Source organism: Rutidosis leptorrhynchoides, chromosome 2 (assembly GCF_046630445.1).
Source record: "Rutidosis leptorrhynchoides isolate AG116_Rl617_1_P2 chromosome 2, CSIRO_AGI_Rlap_v1, whole genome shotgun sequence".
Classification (NCBI taxonomy): Eukaryota; Viridiplantae; Streptophyta; class Magnoliopsida; order Asterales; family Asteraceae; genus Rutidosis; species Rutidosis leptorrhynchoides.
Genome location: NC_092334.1, coordinates 394,220,144 through 394,240,560, shown reverse-complemented (window position 1 = coordinate 394,240,560; position 20,417 = coordinate 394,220,144). Strand labels below are relative to the sequence as shown.

Here is a 20,417-nt window from a genome sequence, read left to right as displayed (position 1 = left end):
TCTCCCCTTAAAAATATTCGTGGGATTTATTTCCTGAAAGTCGAATTGCCCCAAGGAAGGTTTTACAGACCCGTATTCAGGACCCAGGTCCGACCGCTTGCCCCTCGGGATGGTATAAGGTTTGGATCCCTGTAATGCGGTTCGGGTTTCCTGCACGAAAGCGCGTGCGTGCGTGGCAAATGAGAGTATTCGATGCCAACAAATTGTCTTTCAAAAAAAAAAAAATATGACATACAAAAAATTGATTGAAAAGTTTCTAAAATACTCAAATACACAAAGTATATAAAATATCACATCTCGAAAACTTCTTGTGTATGATTATATTGAATAAAATTATATTCGTTTTCAAAACAAATAAGAGAAATCTTTCATACATTGACAATATAATACTAATACTAAAATTAAACATAAAAATTATTATTAAAATTCCTCGTGCCGGATATACGGGTATGCGAGTCGGGTATACGGGTCAGGTAAACGGGTTTGTATTCAAAACCATATCCGAACCTGAAATTTTTTTTGTAACCATTCCCATATCCGGCCCATGACCCGACGGACTCGGGTCAGACCCTGCCCAATTATAAAGGGTTTCAGGTTTCCCATCGAGTACGGGTCATTTTGCGATCCGTAAACCCTAACTCATTTATTCTATGCTTGATTAATCCCCAATGAACATTAGAAACAGTTAATATAACCTTTGGTGATTGTATAATAATAATAATAATAATAATAATAATAATAATAATAATAATAATTACCTAAGTTATTATCGCACCCCTTTGAATGTATATTATTGATCAGCTACCACTGTGCATCGAAATGAGTATAAATAAAAGGGTAACTCAACTCGTTTGTGTACGTATATGTTCTTCTAGTTACACAGTAATTTGCATTCGTATGAAAAGGATGAAAAATACTCACATTATATTCAACAGTTTTCTAAGTGTTACCTTATCAACATTAAAAGATGCACGGTTTTTCATATTATCGATCGTCATCTCAGTTAGTTACAGGACGGAGTATTATTTATATATTTTGAGGGGACGAAAATCTTAAAACATTTTACAAAGGATACAAAGTGAAGATGTAATTCGGACCTTAGATCATACGTTGTATCTAGATTAATGGCGGAAACACTAATTAGAATGAGTCGAATACGTATTAGACTAACGGGATCGAATTAACCAATGAATAATTGATAGAATTGATGCCTAAGACTGTGTATTCGGTTGGTAAGGGTTTTGGGACGATTAGCAGCAAGTAATACGACGGCCTAAGGGTTTATGGTGTGTTACCTAACACAAAACCACGAAACCCGTATTTATACTAAATACAGTGACCATCGGCCGGTGGTCGGGGACCTTCGGCCGATGGTGACAGTCCCTCGACCGATGGTCCCTACCATCGGTCGATGGTCTTGAGCAGCCAACCGACTGCTTGACCTATTCACGACATTATACTAAGCATCATAAACACAAAGTATAAATGTCCACGTACATATATGACTGAAATATCAAGTACATAACAAATAGAACAATAAACGTAATAGAACTCGGGATTTATGCACCAACAAACTCCCCCTAAGACCTAGTTCTATTCCATAAGTCTTCAGTCATCATACGGATCGATCACCATGTTGTTCAAGTAGCACAGCTTAGCCACTTTAACATACTGTTCAGCCTGTACCCTGTTTTCACGACGATAAAACATACGGTTATAGTACAAAGTAAAAATATCAGCTTCGGTACAGTTCCTTAACCAGATCGGATCCAACACACGAATACAATCGATATCATCTTCCTTCAGCTTATCTAAAACAATCACAGCTTCCTCAGAACGATCATCATAAAACCACCAACGAAATCTCTGACTCCAATTCTGCGGCAATTTTCTTAACGGAACCTTCTTCATAGTCTTTGCCGGCTTATACTTCAAAATTTGTCGAGATACTCCACTAATAGGATCAACCCTGTACTTAATCCTCGGATACTGTGGTCTAAAATCCTTCCAGTTATTCGAATTGTACGCGATTCGAATTTTCTTAACCAACAATGATGAGCGATCGTTCATTCCACAATACAACATCTTTAACCTGGCAATCTGCATAAGCTCAAAATACGGCAGTGACATGAACTCATGACCATGTTTGATGTAGTCAACTCCAAACTCTCGTTTAATTGCAAACATGTTGAATTCTTCAATGTATGCCCAGGCCAAGATCCTTCTTTTCGCACCTTTCCTCAAATTTATCATCTTCAAATACTTTGGCTCAAGCTTCGGTTTTTCACAATACTTTCGAATTCTCAAGATATCACGCCAGTCAGCTTCTAACTTCGCAGCAACCTCATCATTATACTTGACTGGCAAGAACCCTTCAGGCAAAACCTCAGTTCTCTCTTTCTCTTTACACCTTCGATTCAAAACTTCGTCATATGTTCTAAATAACTCCTCAAAACCAGGAAGATCTTCATTCCTATCATTCATATACGTAGGATATTCTTCAAAAGTAACATCTTCCATTAAACCATCAACTTCCCCATCATCGATATCCTTAGAAATCTCAGGGCCAAAAGAATCATCCTCTGATGGAGGATCATCGGACTGTGCGTCAGCAGCTTTAGCTTCTTCTTGCTCTAGACGCACCAGCTCGTCCAGCTCAGCTCTGGTGAAGTTGTGAGGGATCTCCCCCTCCTCTAAATCATCATAAACAACAGAATGCTTGAGCTCATCCTGTTTAGACAAGAATTCACTAAAACTATAATCAATTTGTAAAGGAATTACTGACAGTGCTGTTTCTTTTGAAGTACCAGGAGCCACCACCATTTGAACATCAGTTTCTCCCTCTGGCAATTCAACCAGATCAAACTTCTCTTCCCAAGCAGTAATCCTAGCCAAAGCCGACTCTGCCACCTCTCTAGCTTCAGAAGCTTATTTCTTTGCAGCAGTTAACAACAATGATTGATCACCAACTTTCTTCTGTAACAAATCAACCTGAGTTCTCAACCTAGTAACATCCTCAGTTTTCACACGATTCTCTTCTCTCAACTCCTCCACTTTCGCATCCATATCCTTCTTCATTCTCAGATTATCAGCCATAGCTTGAACATACAAATCATTCAGATTCTGAAGCGCAGATGAACTAACTCCTCCTTCTGCTCCTGTATGTGGTGCCTCCGGAGTTGGAGTAGACACAGTCTCTTGAGACAATTGTTGAACAATTGGCGGTGATTGATGTTGCGGTTGAGTTTGTTGCCGTGGCTGACTTTGTTGCTGTTGTTGACTTTGTGCTTGAGTAGGTGCAGTTCTTTGTGTAGCACCTGTAGCAGAACCACCTGGATTCTTCAAAACCAACTTAAACCTCTTGCTCGGTCTCATCTTTGTAGAAACCTGAGAACCTTCATCTTCTACCAGACGTCTGCTCTCACCTCTAGGAGCTTCTTCACCAGTACCAGTATTAACATCAACGGGCTCATCAGCCAAACCTCCAGTACCAGAACCACCTGTACCCTGAGTATTCATCGGCTGATCAACCTCTTCATCACTGTTTGCTAGCTCAAAATCAGGCTCATGACCAGATAGACTGTTCTCATTCCTCCACTTCTTGCCTGGTGGACATTGATAATCTTCCCTCGCAAGATGACACACCAGCTTTCCATCACTAGCACTCTTCTTCTGATTTAATCGATTAAACGTAAGATCCGTCATATGTTTCAGCTTGATGACGTCCTTCTTTGATCTCGGCAGATCCATAGTTTGAGCATTAATCATTATCTGCAGGAACCTCGGATAAATCAAGTATTGTAGGCTCGTAACATTCTCCATCAACAGATCAAAGATAACACCCGAAAAATTGAAATCAGCTTTCAGAATCAAGGCAGCAAACATTCCCTGATAAATCTCACTCAGCTCATCAAATCCGCCTTGTAACGTACTCAAACACTTAACAATCACTAAAGACAGATATCTGTACGGTGGAGTGAATCCGCTTCTTTTGATCGTAGCACGTGTAATATCACCAGCATACTCACATCTCAGCACACATCCAGTAATCTTAGTCTTCGACAGTCTCTTGGGCATTTTCTCATCATCCTCAAACAAAAACGTGTTCCGAATAGTATACTCAGATATCTTAACCTCTTGATCACATACTCGACTTACTATCACAGGCTTATTATCAACAGTTTCCACTCTAGCGTTAGCCCAGAATTCTCTCTGATGAGAATAGTAAGCAGTACATGGCATTGACACCGCAGCAAATATCCTTGAACGCTTCAAAAATTCAATCACAGTCTTGTACTTGCTAGCATTTGGACCTTTGTCATTTAGACACGCCATCAGATTAGAGTTAGGGCTCGCCTTCAACCCTGGAAGACTAGCAGATGTGGGTCCTCCTGATGATTCAGTCTCAGAACTGTGGACAGCTTGTTCTTGATCCATTTGTGCACCTGACATGATTAACAAAAACTGCAAACACAATTCTTAATCAGCGTTAAATTCATGAGTAATTAAGTATCACTGATTTATCATCACAGTACATATCACATTAATACGATCACGGTTACATAATCACATGTTCAAAGTTAGATCATTACAGACATAAGATACCGTATCAATGCTAACATGCTAGCATTATCAAATTACACAATAATCTGAAAATAATCAAACATAAACATAACATCAGAATCAATCATCCCATTATGGAATCCTCTGGCACTAACTTTTCTTCATGTTGAATCACACCAAGTTTCTCAAACAAGTTATACAGTAAAGCTGCATATGGGAATGGTTCTTCTGATTCAAGAAAATCTTTCATCACATGAATGAGAAAGTGTCCCACATTCACTTGAATACCCTCTAGTAGGAAATATAGAAACAAGACTTCAGTACCAGACAGCAAATGATCTCCTTCTCTCCTAAAAGTCACATTTCTTTTGATGATTCTCAAATGTATCTCATATTGTGGCAAGATATCTTCATCACTAACCTCAACTCTACCAGTATACACTACCTTCTCTGGCTTGCATATCCTAACAATAACATCTGACAATCTGAATCTACTGGGAATCTTTCTGATATCTTTGCTAGGGTACAGTATCTTAACCCCAGTATGAGGAACGTTTAACAGGTTTGAGAATTCCTCTAAAGTCCACCTATACTGTTGATTAAATAGACCCGAGTGTACAAACTTCTTCTTACCATCCTCTAAAGCAACATTGGCGTAAAATTCTCTAAGTAGAGCAGGACAGTAATAATCCCCAATATCTATGAAAGCCTGACACCCAATCTGTTCCCAAGGACTATAAGTCTGTCGAGTCGCAATGACCTTTTGTTCTACTAAGATTAGTCGATATCTAGCTAGGATTCTCCTACGGTCGATGTTGAACATCCATTGACCAACAAATGAGCCACCTGACATTCTAATACAAACTACAAACACTAGCATTAGATGGGCATCACAGAAATTATCAGAGACCAATCATTCAATGAAAATTAATCAAAATAATCTACCATTGGTCCAACAGAATGACCATCGGTCGATGGTGGAGACCATCGGTCCGATGGTCTAGACCTACGGCAGATGGTCTAACCACATACACACACTGGTCAAATAACGACCTTTGGCCGAGTGACAAGATGTCCGGCCGATCGATGGACACCATCGGTCGATGGTCAGAGACCCTCGGCCGGAGGTAGTTCATCAGATCTGTGACTCGAAATTGATCAAATCGTCCGATTTGACGTTTCTAGTTCAAATTCCTATTATAACAGATGCTAAAGGGGCCGTTTATCATACATCAAACATCAATTTCAACAGATCTCAAATAAAACTCATCCGATTTAAAGTTTATACTTCGAACACTAAATCATCGATTACAAACAAACGATTAAAAGTTATGTTACCTTGTTTACGGCGCTAAGATCACAAAGAAAAGATGAATAATAAAAACTGGATCAAAACCTTTCTCCTTAACTTCAGAAAATTAGGGTAAAATCACACAATTTTGGCCAGAGTGACTGACCCGTTCGTCGCTGGGTCCTTTTATACCCTGTCAGTGACCATCGGTCGATGGTCAAGTCCGTCGACCCGATGGTCTTGACACTCGGGCGAGGGTCTGAGTCCATCGGTCGGATGTAAGGACTGTCGGCCTGTGGTCTGACATTTGAAAACTTTTACCCATTTACACTAACTCCCCCTGGGACTGATCTCCACAATAAAAAACATCACGCTTTGTTCCTTTAAGCTCAAAACAACTTATATTCAAAACAATAAGAAACCTAAGGTTCCTTTCACAGTAAACCTTACCCAGAACTGAGTTGTGGACTTAAAAGATGAAATATAAATGCACATGCAACTAACACATGAATGCAAACTAATTCAGAAATGCATGCTCATGCAAATACACAAAGCAAATAACTGTACAAGATCAAGTGTATCATGATCAGCAATATAATAACAGATATAATCAGTAACATTTAACCTTTTAGATCTGTGGATAATAAACCTTTAACATCAGTTTCATAAAGCATTAACATTAACAAATTCATGATGTTATCAGCATAGGAACAAATAATACTGCTTATCATCAGTCATACTTCCAGAAGAATAACATATCTTTTGTGAGTTGGCATATAAAATTGATTGAATCCTTTTGATTCGGGGATCAGAACTGAACTATATTGACATGTTATTCCATAGTTCATTCACGAACTTATTCATTAAAGCATATACAGAACAACCTTCAAATATATCAATAAACATTCATCAACTTTCACCCTAGACTTCGATGATCACGTTAGATTAATTATTTTAACATTTTTCAATGTCAGATTTACATCACAAAGTCAGTCCTCGTTTGAGATCGCACGATTTCTCGGGTAGAACAATTGAGCACAAACCTGTTGACGCTGTCCTCTTATCACATCAATGTACTTTCGATTCTATTGAACAGAACCATCTCACGATGTTTTTAGCAACCCTGTCAGCCTTTGGCTTCTACCTTAAACTTATACCTTTCGTTTCAGATAACATTGTTAATCTCAAATTTATTGCATACTCTGTTAAGGACGCATACCGGCCGCTATAAACCCCATACTTAAACGGAAATAGTATGATGTATGGTGTTGGATGGATGGAAGTGATATAAATATTTGAGTGATGGAACGCTAAGATACCTTCCAGAAGATATTCCCTCTATCCAGGTCAATAGGCACAATCCCATATCACAGACAAAAGATGTAAAGTTCACTAATTGAGATGTGAACTAAATGATTTAAGTTCTCTATATCCGATGATCTGATAAATTCTCCCCCTCGGATGTAGATAACGAAATCGTTCAAATAAGTCTCCGATTGGAATGTATGTTGTCTCAAACATTGATAACCGAGAAATCTCTGAAACTCTGTTCAATTCTTGATCCATGATTCTCTTGCAGCTATGTAGTGCATCATGTTATTTACAAATTGAAATAAATACATAAATAAACATAAGCAATCCATAACTTGCATTTTTTTTTTTTTTTTTATTTTTTTTTTTTGGATTTTCTGATGTTGCATTTTCTCCTTACAATACATAAACAAAATAAATAAATAAATGATTACAACTAAACATGATGATGACGCACCACTGTCTTTGACATTTGTTATAACTGCACGGAAAACCAATCTTCGTATGTGGAAATCTAGAACCCGATGATGTTGCCTTTTAAAAAATCATTCTGTGTCTGTGATACAAAACTGCACTTCTCAACCCTTTTAGAGAAAACACCTCCCTTTGGGTACCCGATATGTATGTTGTTGGATTTCGGTCCAAGTAATAAAGGTAAATAGAAACAAGTATGCATCCTAGACAAAATATGCTCACCTTGGGGACTCACAAAATTATCCTTTTGCTACCGAGTATAAATCGTAGTAGGGGAGACCTCAACCGTCTGTCGAGTTTCTGTTCAATCATTTCTCGGTACATATTCAGTGATAAGTAGGTGACTACCCTCAACCGCTGTAAACCTTTCCACGATTTCCTCATCATGATATTTACGCGTTATTAGTGTGATCATCTCTATCTAGAATTAGATCAATAAAGTTTACCAACATATTATCAATCATCTTGTATTACTTGTTTTTCACAACTTACATGTCAGTTCAGTATTGCAATCACTTCCCCACAAACATAACAAGCAACTCATTTTCTGATTTTTCACTTTTTATGGATTTTCTATTTTTCTAATTTTTATTTGTTTTTCTGGTTTTTCAATTTTTATGGCTTTTTGATTTTCTCTGTACAAAAGCATAAAACTATCTAAAAACATAAGCAAACATGCAAATTTCAGTAAAAACTAATCTATCATGCAAACGAAAAATGCAAATGATCTAGAAGCTATCATGCAAAACTATTCAAACTCTACAAGCAGTTTCTAACCATTCACAACTCAGTCTCAGGCTTAGATTCCTCTGTGTCAGGTACCTCAGTTTCAGGAATTTCAGTTTCAGGAACTACATCTTGAAGCAACTTAACACCTATCTCATTTAATAGAAATTCAAAACGTGGTTTATCAAAAGTTTTTGTGAAGAGATCAGCCCTTTGGGCTGTAGTGTCAATTTGCACTGCATCAATTAACTTTTTCTCATAGCAATCTCTAATGAAATGGTATTTAATCCCTATATGTTTCGTTTTAGAGTGATTTACGGGATTCTTAGTGACAGCTATGGCAGCAGTATTATCAACATAAATAGAAGTGTTAGAGATTTTCAAACCATAGTCACGTAGTTGCTGTTGTATCCAGATAACATGTGATGTACAGCTGGCCGCGGCAATATATTCTGCTTCACAAGTGGACTGAGCCACTGCTGTCTGCTTCTTACACTGCCAGGTTACTAGTTTGCTACCAAGAAATTGACACCCTCCTGATGTTGACTTGAAATCTTTCTTGCAACCTCCATAGTCTGAATCACTGTACGCTGTGAGATCAAAACCATCCTCACACGGATACCATAACCCTAAGCTGGGAGTATCTTTTAGATACCTCAGAATCTTCTTGACCACTAACATATGATGAACATTAGGGTTTGCCTGATAACGAGCACACAGGCACACCGCAAACATTATATCTGGTCTAGAAGCAGTTAGGTACATTAGAGAACCTATGATAGCCCTGTACAAAGTAGGGTCCACTGGAGCACCCTCCTTATCTGGTGAAATCCCATGATTAACCGACAACGGAGTCTTAGCTGGTCTCTCTGTATCTACCTGAAAGCGCTTAAGGATATCAGCAACATACTTCGTCTGATGTAAGAAGATGCCTTTATCCGTTTGAGCTACCTGCAAACCTAAGAAAAACTTAATAGTTCCCATGGAACTCATCTTAAACTTCCGTTGCATAACCTTCTCGAACTCATCAACCATACTCTGATCTGTAGACCCGAAAATAATATCATCAACATAGACCTGCACTAACATAAGATGTTGTCCTTTCTTCTTGATGAAAAGTATCTGATCAATGACACCTCTCCGAAAACCATTCTCAAGCATGTAGTTGGACAACGTTGCATACCAAGCTCTAGGAGCTTGGTGTAGACCATATAGCGCCTTTTCTAGTCGATACACCTTTTCTGGGAAATGCGGATCCTCAAAACCAGGCGGTTGTTCAACAAACACTTTCTCGTTTATCTCACCATACAAAAACGCACTCTTCACATCCATTTGATAAACTTTGAAACCCATATAGGACGCGAAGGACAAGAAAATCCTGATAGCCTCCAGTCTCGCAACTGGAGCAAAAACCTCATCAAAGTCAATTTCCGGGATTTGCTGATATCCCTTAACCACCAATCTAGCTTTATTACGAATCACTATACCCTGCTCAAATTTCTTATTCTTCAAAACCCAACGAAGACCATAGGGTACACAACCATGCGGTGGATTGACTAACCTCCAAACCTTAAGATGTTTAAATTGCAACAGCTCTTCCTGCATAGCACTTACCCACTCATCGTACTTTAAAGCTTCGTATACATCTTCCGGCTCGATTTGACACACATAACACGAGTGGGCATGAACAAACACTCTCCCTGTCTTGTTCAATGATGAATAAAAAGCTGTCACCAAATTCGCACTTTCACTTTGAACATCTTCAACTGCAGTCATATTTTCAGTAACCGCGGGAACCTCGGATGTAGAGATAACTCCTGACGTGGATGCCCCAGATGTAGTAGTTTGAGGAGGATTGACACTAGGCAGTCCTCTTGTATCCACATAATAGTCTGCCAGACGCTTTGGTGGCAGAATAACACGATTTGATCCCCGTACACCTCCTGCATCTGCTATCTGTTCTGGATCAGTCACAGTAGATGGTTGGTTATATAGAGGATTCAGATGTCTCTCTGTCAATACTGTACGTTCCACATCATCATTTAACTCACTATCTTCATCTGTATCAACTACCCCGTCCTCATTAGACTCAAGATTACCTTGAACACTTTGTGGACTTGGTTGCACGCTAGAAACCGGATTCTGAACCTGCGTAGGAATAGTGATAACATTTTCTGAAGAATTCCGAGAATCAAACAATATCTGAGTCAGAAGTTCTTCCTCTGTAGCACCTGGTGGAAGATTGAATGAATCAAAAAGCTTATCATACTCAAACTGCCATGCATAACCTTTACTGACACGAGGCGGTGCATTGCGCTGAATATCAACTTCAAACTGTTCTTCCAGACGTTTTGTCTCATTGTTGTACACCCGCTTGTTCGGATTCCCGTAACCCAAGAAGATACCAGAAACAACCTTTGAATTAAATTTTCCTCCAGCATCACGTACCAAAATAGTACAAGGTGCGCCAAAGGGTTCGAAATGTTTAATATTAGGTTTTCTCTTATGCAGCAGCTCGTAACAAGTTTTACCATGACGCTTCACCACGAGAACTCTATTCATAACATAACACGCTGTACTCACTGCTTCACCCCAGAAGGCAATCGGAAGACATGAATCAGCTAACATTGTTCTTGCGGTCTCAATCAAAGTCCCGTTCTTTCTCTCAGCAACACCATTTGACTGTGGTGTATAAGCAGGACTGAACTGCTGTTGTATCCCCTTTTCGTTACAAAACTGCAGCATCTGATTGTTCTTAAACTCCGTACCATTATCAGTACGAATCTTTCTCACTTTCAATTTATATAAACTTTCGAGCTTTAGAATCAGCACCTTAATATGCTCAAAAGTATCCGACTTATTCTTCAACATCACCACCCAAGAAAAACGTGAATATTCATCAGTAACTACCAAGCAATAGGATTCTCCTGTGAGAGTTTTACAGTTGACTGGACCAAAGAGATCCATATGCAACAGCTCCAAAGGAATGTTAACAGAATGATGCTTTTTGGTAGCATGTGACTTTTTCGTTTGTTTCCCCTGTTTACATGGAAGACACACATCAGGAATATGAAAACTTTTAAGATTAACACCATCAACTAATCCATTGTGGACTAGATTGTTCATCTTCCTCAGACTCAAATGACCCATACGCTTGTGCCATATGATAGACTCTTGTTCAGTAGCTTTAGAAACGAAAGCCTGATGGCCAGTAGCTTCCTTTACATGAGCCTTACGCATGTCAAGGATATAGAGATCCTTGCATCTGGGAGCAGTCATCAGAATCATGTCTTTCGGAATAACAAATTCTTTCTTCAAAATATAGCATTGTTTATCATCAAATGCTACTGTATACTTCTTGTCAGTAACCTGAGAGACTGAAAGCAGATTGTTTGACATCTGCTCCACAAAATTAACCTTATCAAAGCTGACATTTTCATTCACGATTACACCTTGAGCAGTAATAAACCCTCCTTCACTACCAGCAAAAGAAACCGGTCCACCATCCACTGTTTTCACATTAGAAAGTAAGGACAAGTTCCCTGTCATGTGCCTGGACGCCCCACTATCAACAATCCATGTACTGCAGCGTGGATTGTAGGCGACCTGCACATTAAAGTAAGAGGATTAGTTAGAAAGGGCAACCCATGCCCTAATGGCAGTGGGTTTCCCGTCAATGCCAACAACTGGCAATTCCACCCATTGTCCCTTGGATCCCGAAGGACCTGCAGGACGTTGAACACCCTTCACCTCAGATTTTGGTCTCCAAACTGTATTTTTAGGCAATGGTTTTCTATAATAATCGTTAGTTTGAAAAACCTTTGAATCAATTACGTTCACATTTGAATTGTGCACAGGAGAAGATGATCTTCTATAAAAAGAACGATTTGGACTGAGATCAATCTTCCTGCGGGGTGTCTGTCTAATGGGTCCACAATCCACAGCCCTGTGTCCCAGCCTCCCACATTTGAAACAGTTAACATTATCAAAATCATTAACGTTAAACAACCTGCGTCTAATCGGTGAAAACTGTCTCCTAGGCTGTTCAGTACGTTGTCTAATCGTAGGGGGTGTCAAAACCTGTTTTTCAACAGTCTGATGCCGACTAGGCGGAACATACTTGGACACTATCTCAGAATTAGAACTCCCACCTTTAGGTGGTTGTTCTACTTTAGGAACACTAACCTGCTGTTTTCCTGAATTATTTTCTTTAACAAACTTAATAGGAGTAGACAAAGTGGTATTTTTCTTACTCTGTTTGGGCCTTACTACACTCTTTGTCGGCGTCTTAAGACTCTCACTCCTATTCTCACTGTGTTTTGGATTCTTAAGAATCGTAACTGGCTTAGTCACTGGTACAAATGGTTTGCTATCTTTCTCAGTGTCTATGTCAGTATCAGACTCAGTCTCATAAACAACCTCTGTAGGGTTCTTAGAATCAACAACCTTACTAGCACTAACCACTGGGGTCTCCTTAGGTTTACCATATGGTGGTTCCACCACTGGTTCCTTAAACTTCTCTACGGGCTTATTAACATACTCACCTATAAGAGGTGGTGCAACCTCAGAATATCCCAGACCCTCCCGATTAGAATGATTAAAAGTCTGAGTCACATACGACATCCTCTGCCAGTTATCTATTCTAGCTTTCTCAGACTCATATTTTAACTTAAAAGAATCCTTTTCAGCCTTAAGAGTCTCTATTTGCCCCAAATACATTGTGATCACCTTTTCATCATCTCTAATCGTTGATTTCATGTGACCTATTTGGTTTTCTAGAGACTTAATCACCTCAACATATTCTTTCTGTTTGTTAAGGTAGAAAAGGGCATCTTCATAGTTCTTCTTGTTGGTCTGATTTTCTAAGCTTAGGTTCTTAAGGTCAGTCCTAAGTTTAGGGCAGGTCTCACAAGTAACAGGTATTTCACTTAGCTTAGAAATAACGCATTCAAGTTTTTCAATTTCCTGTTCATAACCAAAACAATAAGCACATTTAGAAATTGAATCAGTACATACCTTATCGTTACTGGAAGTATTAGCCATAAAAGCATAGTTATTCCTTCCATCCTGTGATTCTGCATCTGACTCTGATTCGTACTCCGAACTTGTGCTGTCCGAATAATCAGCTTCATAACCTTCCTTACCCTCACTATTATCTGAACTAACTTGACTTTGAACCGTCACAACTTTCTTATCACCACTCACAAAATCACGGTTGAGCAAATGACCCAACTCTTCTCTGAACCAAGTACCCTCATGACAACTTTTACCTTCTTCTTCATCGGATGGATCAGTAGTAAACTCAATGTCTGACAAATCCTTGGCTTTCCGGAACTTATCATACAGCTGTTCCTTAACCCTCTTTCTGAAACACCATTTCATAAGCTCCTCAGCTCTCTTTAACCTTGCATCACACTTGCACACGTAGCATGTGCAGTTTGGATTATCTTTACCCTTACAACATGCTCTTCTTCGAACTACTCTTTCTTCCTCAATTTCAGCCGGACTCTTTCCCACAAATACAACATTAGCTTTCTGAGCATCAACTGGAATAGACCAGTCACAAACTTCATCAGGATATATTGTGGAACCAGTTAAGGCTTTAGGTTGAGCAGAACCAGATGATTCCTTCTCAACAATGACGTGTTGAGGAGTCACTGAGATGGTTGTACTAAGAAAAGGATCATGATAACCAGCCTTTGGTGGTCTAGTACAAGTCTTCTTGAAGTGACCAAGTTCATCACAGTTATAACATCTAACCTTCGCCATGTCAAAACCAAACTTAGAATCCCTGTTTAAACTCAAAGATCGTTGACCAGTTCTCTTTAAATACTTCCTTGCACGCCTAACAATGCTACCCATACAGTACAGAATGTCCATCCTCTCTAGCTCATCTTCATCGATCTGATCATAATCTTCATTCTCGAGATGATTGTTAAGAACCTGTCCACTAATCATATCGTTGTAAGAGTTAACAACGATAGCAGCTAAAGCCATGTCCTCCTGAATGGACTCAATAGATCTTTTCCTGATATTGTCAGTTTGAAACATAGGACTCTGAGTCTGAGTCTGAGGTGGAATCTGAGTCTGCTGAGTCGGAACGTCCTCAATCATCTTAATTGTAGAGTTCTGTATTTTGGCATTAAAGTAACCAGATTGTGACTTTGGTGCAGATATCTGATTTGCATTTGCTGTGATGTACGCTGTCTGCAATGGAGCATGACCAGAAGAAGAAGCACTAGATGTGACATTGGCTGCTACAGTACCAAGCCTTTTCCTTTTGGCCTCAACCTGAATATCCTTCTCCATTAACTTTGAAGTAAATGCAGTCAATGTCAAAGGACGTGCAGAAGCAACATATAGGTTTTGGATCTTCTCTACTTCATAATCCCACTTCTCAGGAAGACCAAGTGCCAACACTTTTATTGCCTTATCATCTTTTACCTCAATCCCATAATCCGTCATCTCGGCAACCAATAACCTGTACCTTTCTAAGGTCTGGCTCAAAGTTTCTGTTGAAAGGGCTGCAAACACCTTCCACTCATCCTTCAACACTTTACCTTTAGTTGCTTTATAAGTAGCAGTACCCTCAGTTGCGGACACAATAGCCTGCCAAAGAGTATAGCACGTCTTATAACGGTTCTTAAACTGACCGAAGATTTCCTTAGACAAGGCTTGCGTTAACTGAGCATAACACCGACACTCAAGATTATACCCTTCGCGTTCTGCGGGATCAAAATCATGAGTTTCTTTAGGTTCACCGTCAGCCCCTGATGGCCAAACAAAAGGAGTCTCAATACACTCCCAAAGTCGAGAATCTTGTCCATTAAGGTAAATCACAAACCTAACTTTCCATTCTAAAAAGTCTTTTAAGTTTTCAAGCCTCGGAACTTTATTGTTAGATCCTGATTCACTTTCGCTTAATAATAGTCTTTGAATTCCGGGTGCAATAACAAGTGCACTGTATTCGTTTGTTAATTTCTCGTTTGTATCAGACATCATTAACTGATTAAGTGATTAATTATGGATTAATTAAATTATTCTGGATTAAAAGAGGATCGGCCGATGGACTGAGACGATCGATCGGAGGACTGAGACAATCGGTCGATGGTCTAAGGACGAACGGTCGATGGTCTAGACAAACGGTTCAAGGTTATCACAAACTGTCCTCCGGTTCAACTTAAGACGGTCGGTCGAGTGTGAGTGACTATCGGTCGAAGGTCAAGACACTCGGTCGATGGTCAATGACGACCGGCCGAGGGTAGTTCTTACGTATCTGGGCAGAAAAAAACTAGGGTTTTTGGCCAAAACTCAAATTTTGATTGATTCTAACGTTCTGGACTCAAACAAAACCGATGAAAACTTCACAAAAACACCTTTGAACACAAAAACACTCGAAAACACTGGATTTAAACGTAAAAGTTCCAACCTTTTAATTGAAACCCGTTTTGACACAAACCCTAATCACAAAAATCAAAAATTCGACTCAAATAACGTATGGATCAGCAACACAACGCTCTGATACCACTTTAAAGATGTAATTCGGACCTTAGATCATACGTTGTATCTAGATTAATGGCGGAAACACTAATTAGAATGAGTCGAATACGTATTAGACTAACGGGATCGAATTAACCAATGAATAATTGATAGAATTGATGCCTAAGACTGTGTATTCGGTTGGTAAGGGTTTTGGGACGATTAGCAGCAAGTAATACGACGGCCTAAGGGTTTATGGTGTGTTACCTAACACAAAACCACGAAACCCGTATTTATACTAAATACAGTGACCATCGGCCGGTGGTCGGGGACCTTCGGCCGATGGTGACAGTCCCTCGACCGATGGTCCCTACCATCGGTCGATGGTCTTGAGCAGCCAACCGACTGCTTGACCTATTCACGACATTATACTAAGCATCATAAACACAAAGTATAAATGTCCACGTACATATATGACTGAAATATCAAGTACATAACAAATAGAACAATAAACGTAATAGAACTCGGGATTTATGCACCAACACAAAGATTTACAAAAATTTCTTAAGGATACAACTGTCCCCTTTACTCCTTGATGGGTCAAGTTCCAATTTCAGCTCAAACTCCTCTCCTATCAACACCGACAAACCCGATACCTGAGCCATACCAAACCGTCCACCACCACCAACATCCGCTTGTACTTTCGAACTCACATTCGAAAACAACAAACAACCACTTATAGCACTCGAACCATTTTCCAACCCAATAAACGTCACCTTTTCGAGTACCCACTTTTGTCTCAACGCATATTCTGCATTCTCAACTTTTGATCTTAACGTCACTTTTTTACCCACAAGCTCGCTCGAAAATTTCACCAACGTCGACCCTCCAAATTCCATTTCCTCCCCATCATCCAAATACACCTCACCCGTACTATTCTCGCTCTTACTAACCACAACGAGTACGTTAAACGGTGTTTGCCTAGCTGCTTTTGTAGTCAAACCTTCATTTTGTAAAACTAATATGTTCCCTTCACGAATATGAACGTTTATATGATCAGGTGGTGCGTTGAGCTTAACGTAAGTACCCGAGTCAACACTGACTGATTTCGAATAGTTGAACAGATCAAACCAGTTTCCAGATGGGAAGTATGCATCTACTGAGACTGTTTTTGCGGTTAAAACAGGGGATATTAATACGCCTTTTCCTAGGAGAAATTGCGTGCTGATGTTGTACGTGTTTGTGTCTTGTGGAAACGAGAAGAATACGGGTCGAGCGATTGGAACACCTTTCGAATGTGCGTTGTACATTAATGTGTATAAGTACGGAAGCATTCGGTAACGTAGTCCAAGTACCTTTCGAGACGTTGCAGCTACTGAATCCCAAAGGTAGAGTTCTTGTGGTGTACTTATATTGTTGGAATGGTCCCTTGCGAACGGATAAAAAGCACCTAACTGTGAATAAAACAAATAGATGAGATCAAACATAACTTGTTGTGTATTACACATTGTTTATAAACCTATATAAATATAATATAACAAAAATAGTTCGGGTCACCCAAACCCTACCCATTTCGCCAAGTAACACAAAAATGCTAGTTTTAACTCGTTACACAACCCAACTGACCCGTTCATTTTACACTTATATTTCATGAGGAGCAAATAGTACAATTATGTGCTTTGAAATCTATACCTGAATCCATCTCTGGCAAAGTTCTTCGGTAGTATTTCTAGAAAATCCACAAATATCAGCACCAACCATTGGAATTCCAAATAATCCGGAATTCAATATGCTCGGAATCGAATACGCCAAATCATCCCACGTGGCAGCATTGTCCCCAGTCCAATGAGCTGTAAATACACCGGACCCCACAAACGTCGATCTAGAAAGTATGAACGGCCGTTTACTCGTTATCTTTATCAATGCATTTTTTGTTGCTCTGGCTTCCAAATAACCGTACAAGTTATGAACATCATACGCAGGGATATTTCCATAATGTAGAGAGCTTGCAGGCACTGTTTTATTATTAATCGGCATTTGGACACCGGAATTGTTGATTTTATACGGAGGGTTATCGAGTTTAGAAGAGGGAAACGGTGAAGACGATATGAAATTAGATTCTTCGTTCATGTCAAGCCAAATTCCATCGAACGGTAGCAGATCATGAAACCGTTTGATCTCATCGCCCCAAAATTTTGCTCCTTTTGGATTCAAAAAGTCCGGGAAATTGACAATACCTGGCCAAACCTTGCCTAAATAAGGTACACCATTACGCTTAATGTAGATATCAGCTTGTAGTCCTCTTATGTAAGTTTCGTATGTCGCGTTCACACAGATACCTCCATACACGAAGGACCAATAGTGTAAAAATTAAACAATAATAATATTGTTTATATAAAAATTAATTTGGTATGATAAATGAATGAAGTTTTGCACCTGGATCTAATATGGGCACATATTTCTGACTGTTTTCGTGAATATTTTGAATAAATGCTGACATTTTTGACCATGGAAAGTTAATCGGATCTAATGTGAAATCTTTAAAAGCATCCATATAATCTATATCGGTCCAAATAACCTCGAGGGGGATCTTCGCTTTTGCGTAGCCAGAAACAACTCTCTCAAGATCGGCAACGTGTTTGTAGCCCCAGCGACACTGATGGAACCCTGTACATTATCCAAATGAAATAACGAACGTTAAGGTTTTATAAAGCAGACATATGGGCAAAGTGGACGGGTCGTGTAATTCTACTAAAACGGGTCAGGTGACGGTCCAGCAAATGAACTCAGAAAATGAACTCACCAAAGGACCAATAAGGCATGGGAGCCGGCCTGCCGATGAACTGAGTGTATTGATCCATAACTAACTCAGGTGACGGTCCAGCAAAAAAATAGAAATCAAAAACACCGCCAATCACCTTATACGTAATACTATCACCGTTATATACAACATCCATTCCGTTACTATTAAGCAACAACACACCATGAGTGGAACCCGCCAAGACGTTTTTATAACCTGATCTAACATCCATATAAAACGGATGTGATCCATATAAATTAAGATCAGGATTCGAACTTAAAATATCAGCGTTCCAAAGTGTAAGTGTCTGATTATGTGCTAATTTGAACGTACGCTTAGTATGCTCTCCAAAACCGTATATAGAAGACTGATCGTTAGATGGTAATGAAGAAGTTAGTTGTAGGTACTGATCTTTGAAAACGAGAAGAGAGTTTGAGGTGTCGAAAAGTGTATCTCCATTCGAACGACGAGTGATTGTGAAACCGAAGTGGGTGGTTGTTTTATTGTGGAGGGTTAGAATGAGGTCCGAGGTGGGATCAGAGAGAATAAGGTTGTTGGAAGGAGTAATATGTCGGTTGGGTTTTGGCGGGGAAGTTTGGTGTGATTGTTGACGTGGAAAAATGTCGGTTGGGATTTCCCATCTTTGGTGATTAGCGTCGGTGATTCGAATCCTTAATCGATCAGCTGTTTCAAAACTGTAAAAGAAACAAAGATTTAGACCATCAGATAATTAACTAATGTAATCAACACATACTGAAGCAGATGAGTTTATAAGTTTTTAAGTGGCTTTTGACATTTAAAAGCAGTTTGAAACTCATGTTACAAGAATTAAGACAATAAAAACTTACCTTATAGCAAACTTATTTTAAAATATCATATCTGCATTTAATAGGATATTAAAACAAATTGATTGTGTATATATGAAAAAGTTATGGTTGTACAATATCTTTTAAAGAAAGAAAGAAAAAAGAGACAGCAATTGTGTTACTGATTCACAACACTTATGTTGTGCTTATACCAAGAATGCCCCTTTATCTACTAATAGTGGTTGTTGTTTTGAAGAAAAAAATGTTATCATTTTTTTGTTGTTGGGCTAAAAAGAACGTTGTGATCGCTTTAGTTAAACTTTTAATGAATACTCGTATTTGGTAACTTATTCAAAAAAGTTTAGTTTTTCCATATGACATCCCAATAATATAAAAACATTTTAAAAAGAACTCATATCGGTACGAACAATTTACATAACTTTAATTAATGATAAACAACATCTAAAAATGTCCTAGTGGTTGGGTCTGAACTTCTTGCGAGAGGCGGACTGTTTCGGATAGATCGCATACATCATATTTAAAAATATTCGTAACGGGTAACTTTTGAAATATGTGCACGATACTTTCAAGAGAAAAAACAATATTTGAGGTGGTAACAAAACAGTACCTTGCAAACAGCCGGAGTTCCTCAATGTCCGGCCCAAACACGGACGACTTGTTATTGAGTTGAAGATCAGCGACCAACGATTTTTCCGACGAACTGATACCAATTGATCGGAGAGAGTAGCCGTATCCAACCGGTTGAGCGATAGTTTTCTGATTAATTGAAGCTAGTAGTAGTAGTAATAGTATAATTGGTCTCGACTCCATTGTAAAGTTTCATAAAAAGTTAGTGGGATATATAATATATGGTGGTGCAAGTTTTATAATGGTGGAGTCTTTAAACTGTATTTATTTTATTTTTCTTTTGCATAAAAATCAACGTCGTGCGAGTCCACTTAAAGTC

The 20,417-nt window shown here is 39.0% G+C and overlaps 1 protein-coding gene across 1 annotated transcript; it reads right to left on the bottom strand.

The window, feature by feature from the left end:
• Positions 1–907: 907 nt before the first annotated feature.
• LOC139892178 (alpha-glucosidase-like) lies at positions 908–20,308 on the bottom strand. The gene is made up of 6 exons (XM_071875217.1): positions 20,079–20,308; positions 18,648–19,339; positions 18,281–18,511; positions 17,537–18,183; positions 16,394–17,298; positions 908–1,079 (listed from the first exon to the last, which is right to left on the bottom strand). The coding sequence occupies exons 1-5, from the start codon at positions 20,279–20,281 to the stop codon at positions 16,396–16,398; spliced, it is 2,676 nt and encodes an 891-aa protein (XP_071731318.1). The 5' UTR covers positions 20,282–20,308; the 3' UTR covers positions 908–1,079; positions 16,394–16,395.
• Between the last annotated feature and the right edge of the window lie 109 nt (positions 20,309–20,417).

Excerpts from the sequence above, each read along its gene's own strand:
- LOC139892178 (XM_071875217.1), bottom strand. The coding sequence starts at position 20,281 with ATGGAGTCGAGACCAATTATACTATTACTACTACTACTAGCTTCAATT. Across the intron at positions 18,184-18,280 it reads TGTGCCCATATTAGATCCAG|GTATCTGTGTGAACGCGACA; the intron begins GTGCAAAACTTC and ends TCGTGTATGGAG. Across the intron at positions 17,299-17,536 it reads TTTGCCAGAGATGGATTCAG|TTAGGTGCTTTTTATCCGTT; the intron begins GTATAGATTTCA and ends TTTTATTCACAG.